Here is a 19099-nt window from a genome sequence, read left to right as displayed (position 1 = left end):
TCAGAGTCTACTAAGCTTTCTCAAAAAGTAGGCAGTATCTGCGGAACTTGCATAGGCAGAGGTGTATCCAAAGCCCCTTCTATTTTTAGCCAGAGCAACTGCTTGCCAATTCAAGGTTTCTGGAGAGAGAATTGAACCCATTACAAGCCAGAAACGCGGAGGGTTAGACCTTTGCCAGCTACCGCTTAAAATCCCCTACGACTACCCCCACCGAAACTCTGGCACGTCTGGTTTTCCCTCTCGGCTGCTCCAGCCCGCCCCAACAAGCCCGCGCGCCGGTCTCCCGGGCAGCCTTCGCCCGGTGGCAGGGCAGCCCAGCTCGGCCTGGGGGCGTGCCCTTGGCCGGGGGGGCGGGGCCGCGGAGAGCGAGCAGGCGGAAGTTCCCGGGGGCGGCGGGGCCGGCGCTCACAGCCGGAGTCACTTGTCAGCGCTCGTCTGAGGTGGAGGCAGCACAGCGGCGGATCCGAGGTGAGTGGCCGCTCCGCTGGGAGGCGCCTTTCGGCTCTCTGGCAGGGAGGAGGGAAAGAAACGGTCCCAGTGTTGCGGAGCGCGAGCAGGGAAGTCGAGCTGGGGAGAAGGGGAGCATCCCGGCGTGGAGGCGGCCCCTCAGGTGCTTTCTCCGCACGGAGCGGCGGAGGTGGGAGTGCGGCGGGGGAAGCAGAGCGCCGGAGAAAGGGCGGCGCAGGATTGGGCTTGAGGCCAGAGGGCGAGCGCTGGAAGTCCCAGGTTCCCGGGCCGGCCTGGGCGAGAGCGGCGGAAGCAGGGCAGGGGCGCGGGAGCGGTGTCCCGAGGGCGGCGGGGGCTGGCGCCAAGGGCTCCCGGGCTCCCCCAAGCAGACTCTCGGGGCCGGCTGCCGGGCGTCGCCAGGCAGACCTTGGCGCCCGTGTACACCCACGTCTTGCGCCAGCCACTTCGGGGTGTGGGGAGGGAGCGGTGCCAAATGGGAAAGGCGTGTTATTTTTTTGATTGTTCGCTCTCAGGCTACTGAGAAGCAGTTATTTCCCCCCCTATATTTACAGTAGGATAACCTGTTTGGGAAAAAACTTCCGTGAGTTCAGAAATAAAGCTCGTTAAAAAAAAATCTATCACGAGTGTCACACTTATTAATACTTGCATACTTGTTGGAGTTTTTCCAAGACTGTGCCTTTGGTAAGTTTGACAATGAGTGAAAAAAGGAAAGGCGCGTGAATAAGGCAGAGCTTGGGAAGAAAATTCGTAGCTGCGCTGGCCAGGTCAGGTCTAGGGTGTGATCGCCAGATCTTATCCCAAGTCCGCCTTCCTGATCGTGTGGACGTCTGAACCCGCCTGCCACGGAAACAGCCGGCTCGGAGCCTTATTTGGCAAACGGCGCTAGGCGTGAACCTTCTGCTGGAAGTGTCTTCTTGGCTGCTCTCATCCTGTGTCTGTGGCTTCAGTTCTTCGGCTCTGCCTCCATCATCTCTCTTAATCTTTGGAAAAGGAGAATCTCAGGATACTTTAATTTTAGGCTCTACTCGACACTCTGAGCAATTCATCACAAGCCGCCTGTCCTCACCCCTCCCTCCATCAAAGACACTGGGATATAAGTGTGAGAAACGGTCAAGCTTCCTTCCCTAGTACTAGAGCGAAGACATTGTTTAGACTTTGCCTAAAAGAAAACCCAGAACTATACTGAAATTCTAACGTTTTCTGTGCTTTTGAAAGCAGACTAATTTTTTCACTATTTCCTGCCTGCTTGGTATTTTAGGAGGGTTTGGGCACCAATAACCAGATGATTTTCAAGGAGACCTGGAAAAGGCTCGTAGTAGTAGTGCTATTGCTCAGGAATTTGAACGTCAGTAAATGAATTCTGAATGAAGCCAGCAGAAGAAGAATATTAGAGAAAGGGAAATGAAATGACCGTGATTATGTAGTGTGACTCTGTCCTTTAGTGCTAGAAATTTTAATAACGTGGCAAACCAGAAGGGGAGCCTCCAGGCACAGGAACGTTGTATGTATAAAGGCTGGCATATAAACGAAAATACTTTTTTTTTTGTAGGGAACAACAGGATGGGGGAATTTGAGTCTAACTCATTCTTCCTCTGACACAAGTTAAAGATTAAAAAATGAGGGAGCAGGCCGCCTGTGAAATATCAGTTGGCTTTATGCACTTTGGATTTGTATTGCATGCTGATACCAAAACTTTCTGTGAAAGTCTTCTCATAATTACAGACGAAAATAAATTATACCGGGCTCATTACCTCCCCATTATTATATATTTTTTTCACATAGGTGGAGCAGTTTGGATTTCTGGTTTAGTCTTTTGGTCTTTTTGATTTACTGTTCCTATTCAGTATTATTACCTAGTAGTTCAGTGTACTATTATGTTAAGTGGAAAAGCTTGTTTAGTTTCTTGGTGGATGCAGAGCAGATTTTTCACTTATTTAATTTTTCTTTAAGAACAAGGCTTATTTGAAAGCTTTGCCTCATTTTCTCTTTATGAGAATATGGGATCTGCATTCTTTTAATATACCAGTGGTTCGCATATCTATACTTGCTGTTATGAATTTGGTGTGATAGGACAGAAGTTTTGAATGGCTTAAGCAACTGAAACAGTATTTTAACTGAGGTGTAATATAAGGTGGTGTTTGGTTAGATGGCTCAGATTTTCCAAGAAGGTACATCATAAACAGTTATTTTCTAAAATGCACTTTAGAAATTATGCCTACATCTTCTGTTATATTTATAATTTTTTAAAGAGGAAAATATTAAGTTTCTTAGTATTACGCTAAAAAAATCTCCATTCCTACCAATCTCTCCTACCTGCACGTAGCCTTATGACAACTGAAGCAAAAACTTAGTTTTTTCTTTTTTTGTTTTTACTTTAGCTTTTTATTATATGAAAGTAGTACCATGAGAGTCATTGTTAGTGCACTTACAGCAAAACAGAAAGAAAAGTTCTGAGGCATTAAATCTTTTTCTAAAGCTCCAATTCAATTTCACGCATTAAAATTAACCCTTCACTTATCCCAGTTCAGTCTAACCTATTCACTGAGTGGTGAATGTTTGCTCTCTACTTTATCTGATGAAATGTATGTATAAAAGAAAAGGTAGATTCTGACTAAAATATCAATGTGCTTGAGTATTGTACTAGTTTGAATATTGTACCTATCTTTGCTTATCTAAAAGAAAAAATATATATTATGTTGAATGTGGAAAATACATTGTCCCTATAGGAGCAAATTATAAGTTGTAGCTTATGTTTGAAGACAAAAGTTTCATGTATTCACCTTCTCATTTAAGGAATTTAGTATTTGGAAAGCAGAAATGGGAGTCTACTGATTTGTAGTCCCTTTTAATTGTTAGAGTAATGTGGAATTTAAGTGAATAAAATTGAAGGACTTTTGTCAACTACAGGCAAGAGAATGCATGAGATGGACAGAAGGGGAAATCATCTTGGATTAAATCTGAAATAAAATCGTATTCTTTCCTCTGTACATAAAGGAGTGTTGTAAAGTACTTTGGATTAAAATGTATATGCAAGAGGCCACAAAATTGGGTTGTAACATGTTGTAAAGCTGATCATGTTTGTAGAAATATATTCTGAAATGGAATTTTTATACTATGGAAATTGGCATGAGTATAGAATTGTGTATTAGCTCATAGATTCCTTTTCTTAAACTGAAATTAATGAGAACCTAATTACAGACTCATCTTCTACATTCCCTCCCAACCCCTAAGAAAAGCCCCAAATACTGAACATAATTTAGTTGGCTTAAATTAAATATATTTAAATATGTAGTAGGGTTTCAAATAAATATTTTCAGTAACCATCTGATTTTATTTTACAGTGTCTTTCATTTTCTGGGATTGGACTTTGAGCCATTTAGAATCATGAGCAACTACAGTGTGTCCTTGGTTGGCCCAGCTCCTTGGGGTTTCCGGCTGCAAGGTGGCAAGGATTTCAACATGCCTTTGACTATTTCTAGTGTAAGCAATCTTTTACCAATTCTATTATAGATGCTCATCAGTCCTTTATTCTGGAAACCTCAGGTTTGAATTGTTGAAGTCACTGGTTGCCCTGTACTCTACTTACTACAGTTCCTTGTGGGATTTGATCTCAGCAGATTTAATGAGCTATAATAAAGGATCAGGGGAGGGATATTGGCAAGGATAATTGATTTCAGTGTAGCTTATTTTCAGTTTTCCTCCATCTTGTCAGAAATAAAATGGAAACATATTTAATTAGGTGCTTCAGATCTTTAAACTGTCACTAATTTGGGAAGTTCCATGGACCTTAGTTGCTTCATATGTGATATTAGATTTCATTATAGGATTTTCATGACCCATTTCAGCTCTAAAAGCCGTTGATCAAAAGCTATTGATCAGTATTATATAAATTGGCTATTTTTGGTGTTATTTCCTTAGCTCACTTTCTGGTGGAGGTGATAGTGAGCAGTAATATGGCCAAAAACTATTTCCTTTGAAGAGGAAATAAAAGGCTTGACTCTCCAACTAGGTAGTATTAGATTATGAGCAATTGAGATTTGGCTGTTTACCTCATTATGGATTTATTTCAAATGTGTTCTGTATATATATTTTAAAGATATGTTTTCATGCTGATGATGAGACTGAAGAAGGAAGTGATAGTAGCTTCCATTTGCAGAGGCTTGACTGTGTGTTTCACTTTCATCACCAGTAGCTAATTATTGCTATTAATTACTTCTATAATCTTCCAGAGTTTATGTATATAGTAGATATTTAAATATCTACTTCCCTTTTATTCAGAAGTTAGCATACTGTACATAGTGTTCCATACCTTACTTTTTTTTTGTTCTTTCAACAGTTATGTTGGAGAACGTTCCCTATTTATATAATATATAAAGAGCTTTTTTTCTAAATAAAGCAAAACAGTTATATAGTGTTCTTTTGTATATAGCATTTATTTAACCAGTTCCCTATTGAAGGGCATTTATATTGCTTCTGGTATTGCTATTACAAACAGTACTGCAGTGAATATCTTATATATATGTGTGTGTTTTATGAATATATGCATATAAATATGAATTTATGTATATATGTATCATTCTGATAGGTTGTACCAGTTTACACTCTTGTGCAGTGAGATAACTATCTTTACTCCCTACTTATGTCTCACCAACAGACTTTCAGTTTTTCCCAAATGCTTTAAATGCATCCTTATTTAATTCTTACACCAGCCTGCAAAAATTGTGTTATTGCCATTATACAGAACTGTGCTCAAAGTTCACATCGCTGGTGTGAAAGAGCTGGCTTTCAAGCAGTTATGCTATGTTGCCTCTCATAATTCACTTTATCTTAAATATAGGTAGATTGCTTTTCTCTAGAAAGTTATCTTTTTAAAAAATGATTATATGTAATATATATATAGCACTTCTTATAGTCTGTATATCTGATTTGATTTATTTTTTTTGATATGCTCTATGGTGACCAACTTGATTTTGAAAGATTAAAAATAAGTTTGGAACATCTATATAGCCTTATTAAAATGATTCAGTTCCCATTTTAATGAAATTTCCCCTGTTTCTTGGCTGTGGATTTTTAAATATAGTTATCTTTAATTTCTCACCAATTCTGTTGAGATTATAGTTAATCAAATTTTGTAAGAAAACATATGTATGTAATCTAGCCTGTAAGTTTTAATAGTTGTTATGGTTGGATGAAATCACAAATGTGAAGCATCCATGTGAAAGTGTGTCTTGTGATTTGTTCCTGATTGAGTGAAGCTGTGCTTTTCTTCTGTGGAAGATCTGTTAGGAAGAAAAGGAGCAATATTTGAATATGGTCTGCTTTTATGTTTTTTAAATTTTTAAAAATATATCACTTTTTCATATTGGGGGAAGAATGTTATTGCTTAGTTTAAAATACTTGCATCTTCACTGAAAATTCTTGCAGAAACAAATTGACAGCCTAATGAAACAAATTGCCACTTTGTTGTTTAGTCATGGAAATTCAAAGGGAATATATACATTTTGTGGTACCTTAACTTTAAAAATGTTTTATGTGCTTCATTTTCCTGGCAGACAGTTTGAGGAGCTTGCTCCATGTTGTGATGTTGATACAACAGAACACTGTGTACATACCTGTGTACCCTCCCCTGGTACAGAAGAAATGCTTTCCTTCTGTAGACAGAGTGCTAATTAAAGGATTTTGAACATACTGATTAAAAGAGACTACGGTAACAAAGCTGCTGAGTTATTTCTGCTCTCTTACAAAATTGTCTGCCATCTACCGTGACCTTTTTGGGCCTTGTGCAGTGGGGCATGCAATTCATTCTGGATTGGAGAGGATAGAAAGGGGAGGGGGAGGAGAGAAGGGAATGTTGGCTCAACTGTGCTGCTAGGCTGTTGGCCTTTCATTGTAGTTATTTTTAACCCCTTGTGTGGTTCAGTTTAACCTGCCTGGTAACATTGCCTAATAAAAATTTGTATGCAATCACTCATTTATATTGTTGTAGTAAGATTATTAATGCTATATAAAATTTTAACTTATTCTCATCTTAATTAGTTGTCTAGGTATACTTAATTAGGTGGAGTTATTGGGATATTTTTTAGTAGTCCTCATATTCTTTATTAGTATCAGGAAGCAATTCAAGTCTGGAATCATGGTTTAAAACGTCATTTAACAATTCTTATTTTAATAATGCATATGAAGTGCTTATGCTTAGCAAGTTTGGTACATAGTATACATTCAAATGTAATCTTCTAAAATAGTAATATTTATAAAATTAAAAAGAAAAAATGTTATTTAGAGACTTGAAACATTAAATTCTCCAGAGTAGTAGGAAATATAGCAGTTGCTTTTTTTTCTTTTAACTTACAGTTCATAGAAATTGAAAAAGAAAAAACACATCAGAAGATTATGCTTACCTAGGAATTTACGTCATTAAATTTAGAGTTCAGAAGTATAAGCTTTTTCCTTTGGTCAGGTTTTATGTTGAACTCCAAAGAGCTATTTACATTTCTTTGTAATATTAATAACTCAGTGGTATTAAATGTATTTTGAAGTAAATAGGCCACTTGTCTGGGATATTTGGTTTTCTTGCAGTTTTGTTATACACATATATGAATATTCTAAATATGACTTGTTCTTAAAGCATACAAGCTATAAAATGATAATACTTCACATAGATTTGGGCATCATCTATATCATATGAATTTTGTATACTTTTTTGGGGTGCATGGTCTGGGAGTTGAACCTGGGTCTCCTGCATGGAAGGCAGACATTCTGACCACTTTGTATACTTTTTGTAGGTGGATTTCTAAGGTAAGATTGGCAGTTGCTGCCGATTCTTTTTTGTTAATATGTTTATTGAGAAATATATATTTATTTCTCAATAAACATATATATATATATATACAGTCCAACCATATTATGCAATCAGTGGCTCACAATGTCATCACATAGTTGTGTATGCTTCACCGTGATCTTTCTAGAACATTTGCATCGCTCCCCAGGAAAAGTAATGAAAAGAAGAAAAAAGAACTCATACATCCCATACCCCTTACTCCTCCCTCTCATTTACCCACAGTATTTCGGGCTACCAAATTTTTACTCTTTATCTCCCCATTTTATTTGTTTGTTTGTTTGTTTGTTTGTTTATGTATGTATGTATGTATGTATGTACTCATTTGTTCATACCCTGGGTGAAAGAAGCATTAGACACAAGGTTTTCACGATCACACAGTCACATTGTAAAAGCTACATAGTTATACAGTCTTCTTGAAGAATCAAGGCTGCTGGAGCACAGTTGAACAGTTTTAGGTACTTTCCTCTAGCCACTTCAATACAACATAAACTAAAAAGGGATGTTTATATAATGCATATGAATAACCTTTAGGATAACCACTCAACTCTGAAATTTCTCAGCCACTGAGACTTTATTTTGTCTCATTTCTCTTTTCCCCCTTTTGGTCAAGAAGCCTTTCTTATTCTCATGATGTCAGGTCCCAGCTCATTCCTGGGAGTCAGGGCCCTTGTTGCCAGGGAGGTTCACACCCCTGGGAGTCGTGTCCCATGTAGGGGGTAGGGCAGAGAATTCACCTACCAAGTTGGCCTAGAGAGAGAGGCCACATTTGAGCAACAACAAAGGTTCACTGGGGGTGACTCTTAGGCATAATTATTGTAGGCTTAGTTTCTCCTTTGCAGGAACAATCCTCTTAGAGATGATCCCCAAGGTTGAGGGCTCAGCCTATTGAATTGGTTGTCCTCACTGTTTGCGAGAACATCAGGAATTCTCCAGATGGTAAAGCTGAATATTTCTTCCTTTCTCAGTCCCCCAAGGGGACTTTGCAAGTACATTTTTATTCTCTGCCCAGATTACTCTGGGATTTATCGGGGCATTACACAAGCCTGGACAAACTAACAAGATCTCACGCCCTAGTCAAGATTCCAAGTAATTATGGTGTTCAAGTAAACTTACTATACAAGTTAAATTAGATAATGTGTTACCCAAAATATAAATTTGCTGCAGATTTTAAAAAGATGTTTATAATTATATGATAATCTGTCATTGTGTTCAGTTTTCTATCCTTATAATGATGTGTGGGCTATAGGAGTTTGCAGGCTGTCTTTCTATGACCCTGTATTTATGGATTGCCCTGAAACCATAGGATGTGGGAATGGGATCATTGCAGCTATGTGGGTTTTGGTTTTTGCCTTCATATTTTATAAGAAGAAATAGAATTGTTACACAATTCAAGATCATATTTTGGCAAGTTGATGTTCCTCATGATGGAATTACAAGAGCGATTATATATTTGTGAATAACATCTGCCACATTTTAAGGTTGAAATACTCTGTTGTATGTTACTTGCTGATGTGTGATGTTAAAGCTTTTTAAATAACTGCTAGTATTTTGAATTTCTTGAAGATGACCTCCCAAAATTTGTAAACAATTTTTAATAGATAAAGATTAGGTTGCATTTTAATACTTAAATAATGACTTTGATCAAGAATTAGGGAAGGAAAAATTGTTACAAGCTTGGACACAATTTTAGTTAGATTTAGAAAGCAGAAGATATTTACTGTTGCCTTAGTCTCTGGAGCTCTTCTTGGGACCATAACACAAAACAGAGAAAGAGTCATGGAACACTTTTCAGTGAACTCATTCATTGACCAGTTACAGGAATATTTCCTAGAAGTCATTAAAGAAGATACAAAGTATTCCAGAGTACAAAGGTTGTTGAGAAAAGAAATAAATACTAGACATATCATAAGACCTGTCACAAGACAATATTTGATAAATGCCAAAGATACAGAAAAATGTTTTCAGTTTCAGTGGGCGTACGTCTTTTGGTGGGTGTTGGCTTCCTGGAGGAGGAATTAATTGAACTGGTCCTTGAAGGATGAAATTTGAACACTTCAAAGTCAGCATTTTGTGTGTTGATTTTCAGTGCAGAATAAAGTCTAAGGCTTTTCTTTTCAGTGCTTGACTCTAAATAAAGTTGTGAATATGATTCAGTGATTCTTCAGACATGCCAGCTGCTATTTCCCTCCTAAAGGGGGACAGAAGGGAACTTTCAGTCCCCTCAAGCTGAAGTGGGAGAACCATCCTACCTTGAATAATTGGGCCATTGATAATTTTGGCGAAGTGTTTTTCTTTTACATTCCTTCCCAACAACCCTGTCTTTATGCCAAGTTAACAAGTTAATAATTTAGTTAGTGTGACTACATAATGTGTATTTCATGCATAAAATTTGCCTTTAAAAACATTAATTACCTTTTGTATAGGGGCTTAGAGATCTTTCTTCCTGTCTGGCAGTTTTCTATCATATGTGATCACAAGGGTCAAGAATCTTAAGGCGATTCTGAAGATATTTCTCTGGTCTATTATATGCGAAGAAATGAAAATCTTATAAGTATATTTTATTATAAATTAATAGTCTTAGAAAAAAGGTGTTTATTTAGCTTTTATTAAGTTTTGGAAGTTTTAGAAAGTTATTTGATGAAAGAGAGGAATTTTACTGGCATGTAGGACTTTAGAATCTAATGTAAAAAAAAAAAGATGACCCTGGGTATTTAAAACAAGATTTTCATATAACGTCTTTACCTATCCATGAGTTAGGTATCATATCTACCTACTTAAACTGAGGAAGAATGTTGATGTCTGCAAGTTTATTTTTAGTTATTTTTGAGAACTTTTAAGGTAAAGTGCTTGTCTTTTGGTGGTCGTTGGCCAGGCAGCACAGTTGCCTTGTCTGTAACATCCTGTTTGCAGTAGTTCTTAGGCAGATTCAGATATTACCATAAGACTAGTCATGTTATCCTTCCCCTAGTTAAAACTGTGTGGAGGGGAAATCTGATATGATTTAGTTAATGTCTGAAACAAAAGTTGAAATTGTTCCTTTGGCGTCTTGTAAAAGATGATTAATTTTTTTACTTTTAGGTGTATGAGACTTTATTTCAATTTTCGAGATGCAAAAATATTGAGTATGTAATATAAACATGCAAAACGAGACACTAGCATGTGAAATGTTGATATGTGTATACTTTTTTTTTTAACTTTTTTTATTGTGTAATATATATATACAAAGAAAAGAAAGAAAAAAGCAATAGTTTTCAAAGCACCCTTCAGCAAGTGGTTACAGGACAGAATCCAAAGTTTGTCATGGGCTACCATACCATCATCTCAGATTTTTCCTTCTAGCTGCTGTAGAATATAGGAGACTAGAAGAAATAAATACTTTTTATCTCACAATCAGCTCTTTTTTGTGAAAAATAACATATATACAAAAAAGCAATAAGTTTCAAAGCACAGCACAACAATTAGTTCTAGAACAGATTTCAGACTGTGGTATGGGTTACAATTCCACACTTTTAGGTTTTTACTTCTGGCTTCTTTAAGATACTGGAAACTAAAAGAAATATCAATTTAATGATTCAGCAATCATGTTCATTTGTTAAACCCTACCTTCTCTGTTTAACTCCACCATCACCTTTGGTCCTTCTTTCCCACTCTTTAGGGGTATTCGGGCTATGCCCATTTTAACTTTTCCATGTTGGAAGGGGCTGTCAGTAATATGGTGTAGGAAGATGGAACTAGCTGATGTTCTGGTGAGGCTGGCCTCTCTGCATTTCAGGACTTATCTGGTCCAGGGATCCAGCTGGAGGTTGTAGGTTTCTTGAAAGTTACCCTAGTGCATGAAACCTTTGTGGAATTTTATATATTGCTCTAGGTGTTCTTTAGAATTTGTTGGAATGGTTTTGGTTGGAGTTTGGCAAGTTATGGTAGGTAGCAGTGTCTAACTGAAGCTTGCTTAAGAGTGACCGCCAATGTAGCCTCTCGACTCTATTTGAATTCTTTCAGCCGCTGATACTTTATTAGTTACACTTCTTTTCCCCGTTTTGGTCAAGATGGAATTGTTGATCCCATGGTGCCAGGGCCAGACTCATCCCTGGGATTCATCTCCCACGCTATGTGTATGTTTTTGCATATAAATGACATGTGGGAATTAAAGAGAAAGTATTAGTTCAAGCAACTATTGGACAGTGACTATGGTGGCCACTAATTCTTTACGTATTCTAAGTGTAGAGCCACAGTATAGCCATGTTGAGAATACAGGTGTGGGTTTTTAATTAATGGAGAGGGAAACTCACTTTTCTGACGTAGATGCTTTTTTTATTAAGAGTATTTTTTAAATAATAAAATGTTTATGAATGGACGAAACAGTATTAGATGAGTGTTTATAGTTAGGTTTGAAATTTCTTTATAGTACTTGTAAATATTAAATTTCTCATATGTTTGCTTCACCCATCTTCTCTGACCTTGTTTCTTTTTTTTTCTTTCCTGTTGTATAAGTGAAGTCATACCCACCCTTCTGTAAATACTCTAATTTCTTTTACGACTGATATTGTCACACTTTTTGTGGGACAGTTACTAGAACAAAGTTTATCAGCCTTGTTGGCATTTAGTCCTCTAAGCCGAGCTCAGCAATTGCAACAAATGTCCCTGATAGGCCTACATGGAGGAGAATAAAATGAACTGGAAAAGTGCACAGGAGGGAAAGAAAAAGAATAAGACAGAAGGAGAAAGCAAAGAGGCAATTTTTAAAGGGCCTAATAGGAATACAAATGATTTATTGAGTCGGATTTGGTACTTAAGAAGTCTTCACCTCTCCCTTCTTTTAAAGTTTGTGTTTTTCTTTTAAATAGGAAAGTTTAAAAGTAGCATGGTTTTAAAAAAGTTCTCTAAGTAGTATTGTTCATAATTCAAAAGATATAATAGAGTATACAGGAAAAGTCTCCTGTTGTCCTGCCATTCATTTCTTTTTTTCAGAAGCAACCACTGTTAGCAGTTTCTTATGTATACTTTCAGAGATATCTGTGTCTGTATGCCCTATCACCTCAATCACCTCAGTAAAATAGTTTCTTAACATATTTAGTTTTTTTTTTTTTTTTTTTTTTTTCATTTAACCCAGCATTAGTAAAGTTATCTTTTTTTTTTTTTGGCATGGGCAGGCACCAGGAATTGAACCCGGGTCTCCTGCATGGTAGGCAAGAACTCTCTGCTGATCCATCATGGCCCTTCATATTTTTTTACAACTGCTTTGTGTTCTTCAGTTTATGTTCATCATAATTTATTTTGTCCCTATTTAAGGGCAGTTAGGTTGTTTCTAGTCTTTTGCTTTTACTGATACTGTAATGCAATTTTTGCACACATATTCTGTAGGATAAATTCCTAGAAATGAAATTTCTGAGTCAAAGTGTGTGCACTTATAGTTTTGATTGATTTTGCCAAAAATCTCTATAGGGATACCCTACCCACAGTATGAGATTGCCCGTTTTTCCACCTATGTGCTAGCAAGTGTTTCAACAGACTATGATCTTTTTCCAATCAGATGGATTTATTTCTACCTTTCTCCTTGTTACAGGACTTAGTCACAAATATTCTACTGAGAATTCTCTACATTTTAAAGTATTTCATTGTTTTCTATTTTGCATGAGAATGCATGAAGTGAAATTGTGTCATCCTTCTTTAAATGATGTTATTAATTTATTAGGGAGGCTGTTTTTTTAATTTTTTCATCCTGAGTTTTGATTAATAGTTATCTATACTATTTGCTTCCTGTTTTGAAACCATTTTCCTCTCTGTGTTAGCATGTTGCATGCAATTACATGGTGAACACTGCTTTTTTGTTGTTTTGTTTTTTTTGTGGAACGGTTTTTGGCAAAGTGACCTATCATAGACTATGAAAATTAAGTAAATCACATTTAATGAATTCAAGGTTATTGCTTTGGAGTTTCTCTAGTAGTCTCATATGTTGTGAGGTTTTGAATCTCATTCTTTTCTAAGTATCTCTTGTGACAAGGAGGCTGTCCATTATGAAGTGTTCAATATGGTCCTGGTGCATAGTTATATTAACACTTAATTGCCACATTATCAATATTTTTGGACCAGCAGAGCTTAATTTAAGTCATAGATCAATAATGTTCCATAGCATAGTGAGTCAGGCATTGTGAAGATATATTAATGTTGTGACAACATATTTCTTCATTTTACCTGGGTTTAAGCAGCAGTATATATGTGGATAACCATGGTGGTAAAAAGAGTGAGAATGCCAGGGATGTTTGTATTTTATGGGATTAGAAATGGGAGAAGGAGGAATTTCCCATTGGTATGTCACTGCAGATTTCAAATATGATGAGAGAAGTTGGAAACTAGATAAGAATTTGCACTATTAATATTGTTATTTGAATTCTCTGAATTGTTAGATGCTTTTTTCCCAGGGTGCAAAAATCGATTTAACCATGGTCACCATACTTCATGATGATAGGTAAATTCTGATTTACTGAAAAAGGAAATAGTTGTTATTTTAATGACACTAACAATTGAATGTCATTTACAATTGAATAGATCAGAGCTTTAAGTGTTATGTTTTGGTTGAAGATCCTATTAATAGCCAATATTTTTGAAATGATTTCTGAGAGATTAATTTTTAGAGATGGGGAAGTTAAGAAATTTAGTAAGGCTTGTATAATGCTAGCCAGAGTAAATTGTGGATGTGTTCTGAAAGTATTTTTCTTCTTGGAAATAGATAGTGGAGGACAAATTTCCTTTTGAAAAAAAAAACAGAAAACTGCACCCTTTAATTAGTACCCCTTGGAGATGTTCCAGAGAAAGAAGTTTATATATAAAAACAAGCAGTTTTGCATATGTAATTTTCATGATTTCAGCCATTCCTGTGAAGTATCTCTATGCTAACTTCCAAATATCCTACATATAGTTTTTTTTTTTTTTTAAATCTTTTTATACTGGGTATGTCTTTGTTGTTCATATGTTCTTCTGCTGTTCTGGAAGATTCTATTTTGCATCCAATTTTCAGAGTCATACTTTGATATTTTAGTACAGGAATGCTTCCAGATTCCATCAATGGTGTATATCCATTCTTAGGTCATTTCTCATTCTCATGCCTGGTACTTGCCCAGCCTAGTATATCCTATCTTTAATATATTAAACCTTATTTAAGAGTTATAAGAGCTTCCCATTACCTGTTGCATTATTGCTTAGCTCCTATGCCTGGCATTCGAGGCTGCATATAAATGAGCATGCTGTATACAATTGATAAAGTCCATTAGTGCCCCATTTTGAACCCTGATGTCTTGTTCTCTTTATTCTCCTTTTATTTCTTCTAATCATCTTTAAAGCCTTTTATTCATTCTTCAAGGCGCAGTTCCCATATCAGGAGCTCTTTGAAATGTATGACTACTCCTGCTCACTTGGATCTCCTTTCTTCTAAACTCATATATTAAATAATAATAATAATGAGAATATGCTAAAACAGTTCCTGTGCCATTGTTATTAGATAGGCCCTAGTCTGGGTACTTTGCACATGTTCAATTATTTAATCCTCACAACAGCCCTATGGGGTAGTACAATTTAACATCTCTGGTTCACAGATGAAGAGACTAAGTGACAGGGAAGTTTAAGTAACAGGCTTAAAGTTACTAATAATTACAGTCAGCATTTGAAACCAGTTAAGTAGTAATGCTTTTAACCATAATATCCTTTTTTCTGGGACTAGATGATAGCTTTCACTAGAAACAGCCGTTTGTGTGTGTTTGAAAGAGAATAGAAGCTTGAAGAATCAGACCTGTAAACATGAGGATATTGAAATGCTGAAGAAAAAAAAATCACTGGTTTCCAAACTGTTCATTAAAATCCTCGATGAACTTTTATAAATTTATATTCGAGGGTCATGTGCCAGTCTTTGAATTCACAACCTGTAGGGAATCTATAAACCTTTTTTATATCTTTAATAGACTTTACAAGGGTTTCTCATAGCAGTTGGATTCCGTTTTGAACATTAATGTTTAGGAACCATATGTAGTTTTGCTTTTTAAAAAATGATTTTTTAAGTGGAAATTTTGTTACTTGCTTAGATTATTTCAGCAAAAAGTTTAAGGCTAAGTTACTTGAATCTGAACTGCCATTGACTAATGTGATAGATCTGATTTCCCCAAACACTAGTCTCTTCTCATTTTTCATAGATCAGTCACCATGAGTCAAATTCTTTTTTAAATAAATGGCAGTTTTACTAATACATGACATCAGTCTTTACTTCTATTAATGATGCCATAAGCCCCTTTGCGACAAATGAAAGATTTTTAGGACTTTGAAGTTGGTATACTTCATGAATATTAAATTTACCAAAGACTTCTGGAGAATGCCTTGGCTATGCTAGATTTTGTTTTGCATTTTATGATTAAGCTAAAATGGTAATATTTAAGTTAAAAAGAACTAGTTACAGTCTTTTAAGGACTTGGATCAGAGATCGGTTCATATTTTTGGTCACCATATTAGATTTCACAGCAGTATAGTTTATGCACAAAAGAGTATAGTTTAAATAGATATAGATAGATGTCATATACGTTGCTAAATTATGAACCTCTTGTCAGAAAGAAAACCTATACTCTGGGTCTTATTTACTCAGGATTTAGAATTAGAATTCTCAGTATATTTTCAATAAATGCTGATTGATGATCACAATGATAATAGAGGAAAAAATGGAAAGCTGAGTTGCAGTTGCAATCACTTTTCTTCTAAATTTGTTTTGCTATTGTATATGAATTGCTACTTGGAATTAATTGATGGAAACATTTGATAGAATTTCTTGTTTTAATGATAATCAGGGTTTATGTTTGTAGGAAATGCCCCAGAGGTCACATTTTATAATAGCCCCCTGGCTCCTAAAGTACAAAGTCTTCCTGTATGTCAGCAATTTTACTACAGTTTTCATATGTTTGACTTAACAGTTCTACTTCTGTCCTTTAGTGCATTGTACAAAATAGATAAGCTTCTCTTAAATTGCAGCCTCTTGAATAGTTGAATGAATTATATTGCCAGTCCGTTGGGTTGTGAATATTCTGTAGAAAGCCATATTTTCCCAAATGTTCTTCTTATGACAGTTTGCCTCTCTTCACCCCATTGAGCATTTACCATTGAAAGAAGTAATTCAGCTTTTAAATATCTCTTTATGCGTGACTCCCAGAACTGGACCTAATACTCCAGATATGTTAAGACCAATGCAGAAATAATAGTTATTAAATAAGGGAACTTTTTTTATGTGACTGGATAGTATGGAGTTTAGAAACTGCTCTGGGCAATGGACTTGATGGAACTTTTACTTTTTGCTTGGTAATGCTTGAAATTTTTACAGTATCTCTCTCTTTTGCTTAAAAAGAGAAACAAAACAAAACCTGGTCTATGCTTTATATGTTTGCACACTCAGACTTGTCTGGACATATATGGAGTTTAGGTGAACCTAAGGAGGGGCAAGTGTTTATGTATATGTGCTGTTTGCAGGAAAGATCCAGGAGCCTCATGGGAATGAATTCAGGAAAGAGATAAATGAGGTGTATTTAAGCTTAGTCCTTGGATATTTTAATATTTACTATTTTTTTTTTTAGGAGAATTGGGTGAATTTTAGGCACAGCAAGGTGTGTCCTCTTGGTATTGTCTTCTGTTACTGCCTTTCTAAAGGATTTATGCCAGAGCCCTGAGAAGGGAGGGTGTTATCAATACGTATTTATTCATTTCTTACCTGTGTACTCCAGGCCTTGGGTAGTGAGTGTGGTTCTCTCTTTTCTGACATAAGGGCATATAGGATGTAGGAAGGAGCTTGGTTGTAGGAGAGGACGTATATGTAATTAGTTGTAGGAAAGGAAAAGATCACAGTGACGTATATACAGACCTAGACTGTACATACTGTGTCAAGGTTTTAGACCAGGAGCTATAGAATTTGTGGAGGAGACACCGATGAAGCAGTAGTGGACAGAATTTGCTATACCAACATCTACACCTGGGGATTGAGTAATTTATTTAGTATCTCTGTTGAGTATGTACAGTGTGCTTGGCACTATTTCAGACACTGAAAGTACAGAAGTAAGCAAAATAAAATCCTTAGTGTTATGGACCTTATATTCTATAAGGGGGACTTGTAACTTACGAGTAAATAAATAAGTAATGTAATTTAACAAGGTGATATAATAGAGAATAACAGGATGTGGTGGTGGGTATCAGGAGGTAAGGGTTTTATTTTAGACTGAGCTGTCAAGGAAGGTCCATTATCACTGAGACTGTATTATTTACGAATAAGAGGCCAAGTGTTGGGAAGAGTCAGAAAAACAAAGGCATAGAAAACGATAAGTGCAGAGACATTGAGTCAGTAAATAGACAAGGAATATTCAAGGAATAGCAAAGAGGACTGAGTTGAAGGAGTGCAGTAAGCAAGGAGGAAAGTGGAGTAAGATGAGGGAGGGGAGGTATAAGAATGAGAAATAAGGAGGTTGACGATAGTGAGGAGGATAAAGTTGAAGGCAATTATGGACAACTGGGGATCTGAAAGGTATTCTGGCACCTTTGGAATAGAGTTGAAATAGAGAAAGTAGGTTTCCTTACTATTACTGTGATCTTACTATATTTACAGACTAATGTGTATTTTAAATTGTTTTTTTTTGGGGGGGGTGGTGGTGCATGGTCTGGGAATCAAACCCGGTCTCCCGCCTGTAAGGCCAGCAATCTACCACTGAATCACCCATGCATCCTTAAATTGTTTGTGATGGAAATTTGAGGGGAAGAATTCTAAAAATTTCTCAAGTGAAGGATTAGTATACAGTCTTCAAAGGTGACTAGTTGGAAGTAAAGCACTCATTTTAATGTGGTTTTTTTTTAAGTTATTTATAGTTACATAACACATTATTTTTCCATTATTATTTCCATAAAGTAGAACATTTTTTCTACTTTGTGTTCTTTTAAATTTCTTTATTTTCACTTTATGAAGCAGCTTCTTTCCCAGATGGCTTCCGTTTTTATTTCCTTGTGATGTTATGACCTTTTCTACTTTAATAAAGAAATGTTCCATACACATTTAGGAGTTGTTTACAAATATGCTGGTAACACGTTTGTTAGAGTCTGCCTCAAAGATAAAGTGAGTTTTAGGATGTTTATTCTGGGTTAGATCAGTGGATCTGAAAAAAAAAAAAAGATTAAAAAAATGTGTCCAGTTTTGAAAAGAGTGTTTTTGTCTGTTGATCGGTTGTATATACCCAATGTCAAGAGTTATGTTAATTGTGACCCTTTTATTATTTCACGTGGAGGGAATTTTTTTGATTTGATAAGTTTTTCATTTCTAAACCTTTCAGAGAGGTCACTTGATTAGGGTTAACATAAAATACAAGAAAGCTGACAGTTGACACTCCAGTAAAATCAGATTTTCAGCCTTTAAATACATTATTAATGTATTTAAATGTCATCACTGTCTTATAGCTGTAGGTCTGCAGTAGAAAATCCTAATGCCTTACTGATATGGTGTAACTTCATTCTTTAGGTCAGCTTTTTATAAATTCACATAAAGAATAATTTTCTTATGAGTTTGGAGTAAACTTTCTAAATAAAGGTTACCCTATAGTAATAAATATTTACTGGTAGCATCTAGTTGAAGCAGTTTTGATGCTATTATTGAAATAATATTTCTAGATCCATCACTTCTTAGATAACGTAATCTTCAAAATTCAATTCTAGTTTTCTTTTTTGTAGGTTTTACTTAGCATTCTTTAGAGGCTCCTTTTTCATTGTACAAACATATACACTACACACACGTAT

The 19099-nt window shown here is 36.1% G+C and overlaps 1 protein-coding gene across 11 annotated transcripts in view; it reads left to right on the top strand.

The window, feature by feature from the left end:
- The first annotated feature begins 356 nt into the window (after positions 1-356).
- PDLIM5 (PDZ and LIM domain 5) overlaps positions 357-19099 on the top strand; it is a 241396-nt gene continuing 222653 nt past the window's right edge. For 9 of the 11 annotated variants that reach the window (XM_077142839.1, XM_077142838.1, XM_077142837.1 and 6 more), the window contains exons 1-2: positions 357-468; positions 3810-3948. In XM_077142839.1, coding sequence (XP_076998954.1) covers positions 3853-3948 — 96 coding nt within the window. In that variant the 5' untranslated portion in view covers positions 357-468; positions 3810-3852. The other 2 variants (XM_077142831.1, XM_077142832.1) reach the window with 2 other exon arrangements.

The sequence above is a fragment of the Tamandua tetradactyla genome, chromosome 24 (assembly GCF_023851605.1).
Source record: "Tamandua tetradactyla isolate mTamTet1 chromosome 24, mTamTet1.pri, whole genome shotgun sequence".
Classification (NCBI taxonomy): Eukaryota; Metazoa; Chordata; class Mammalia; order Pilosa; family Myrmecophagidae; genus Tamandua; species Tamandua tetradactyla.
This window is presented reverse-complemented; position numbering and strand designations above follow the sequence as displayed.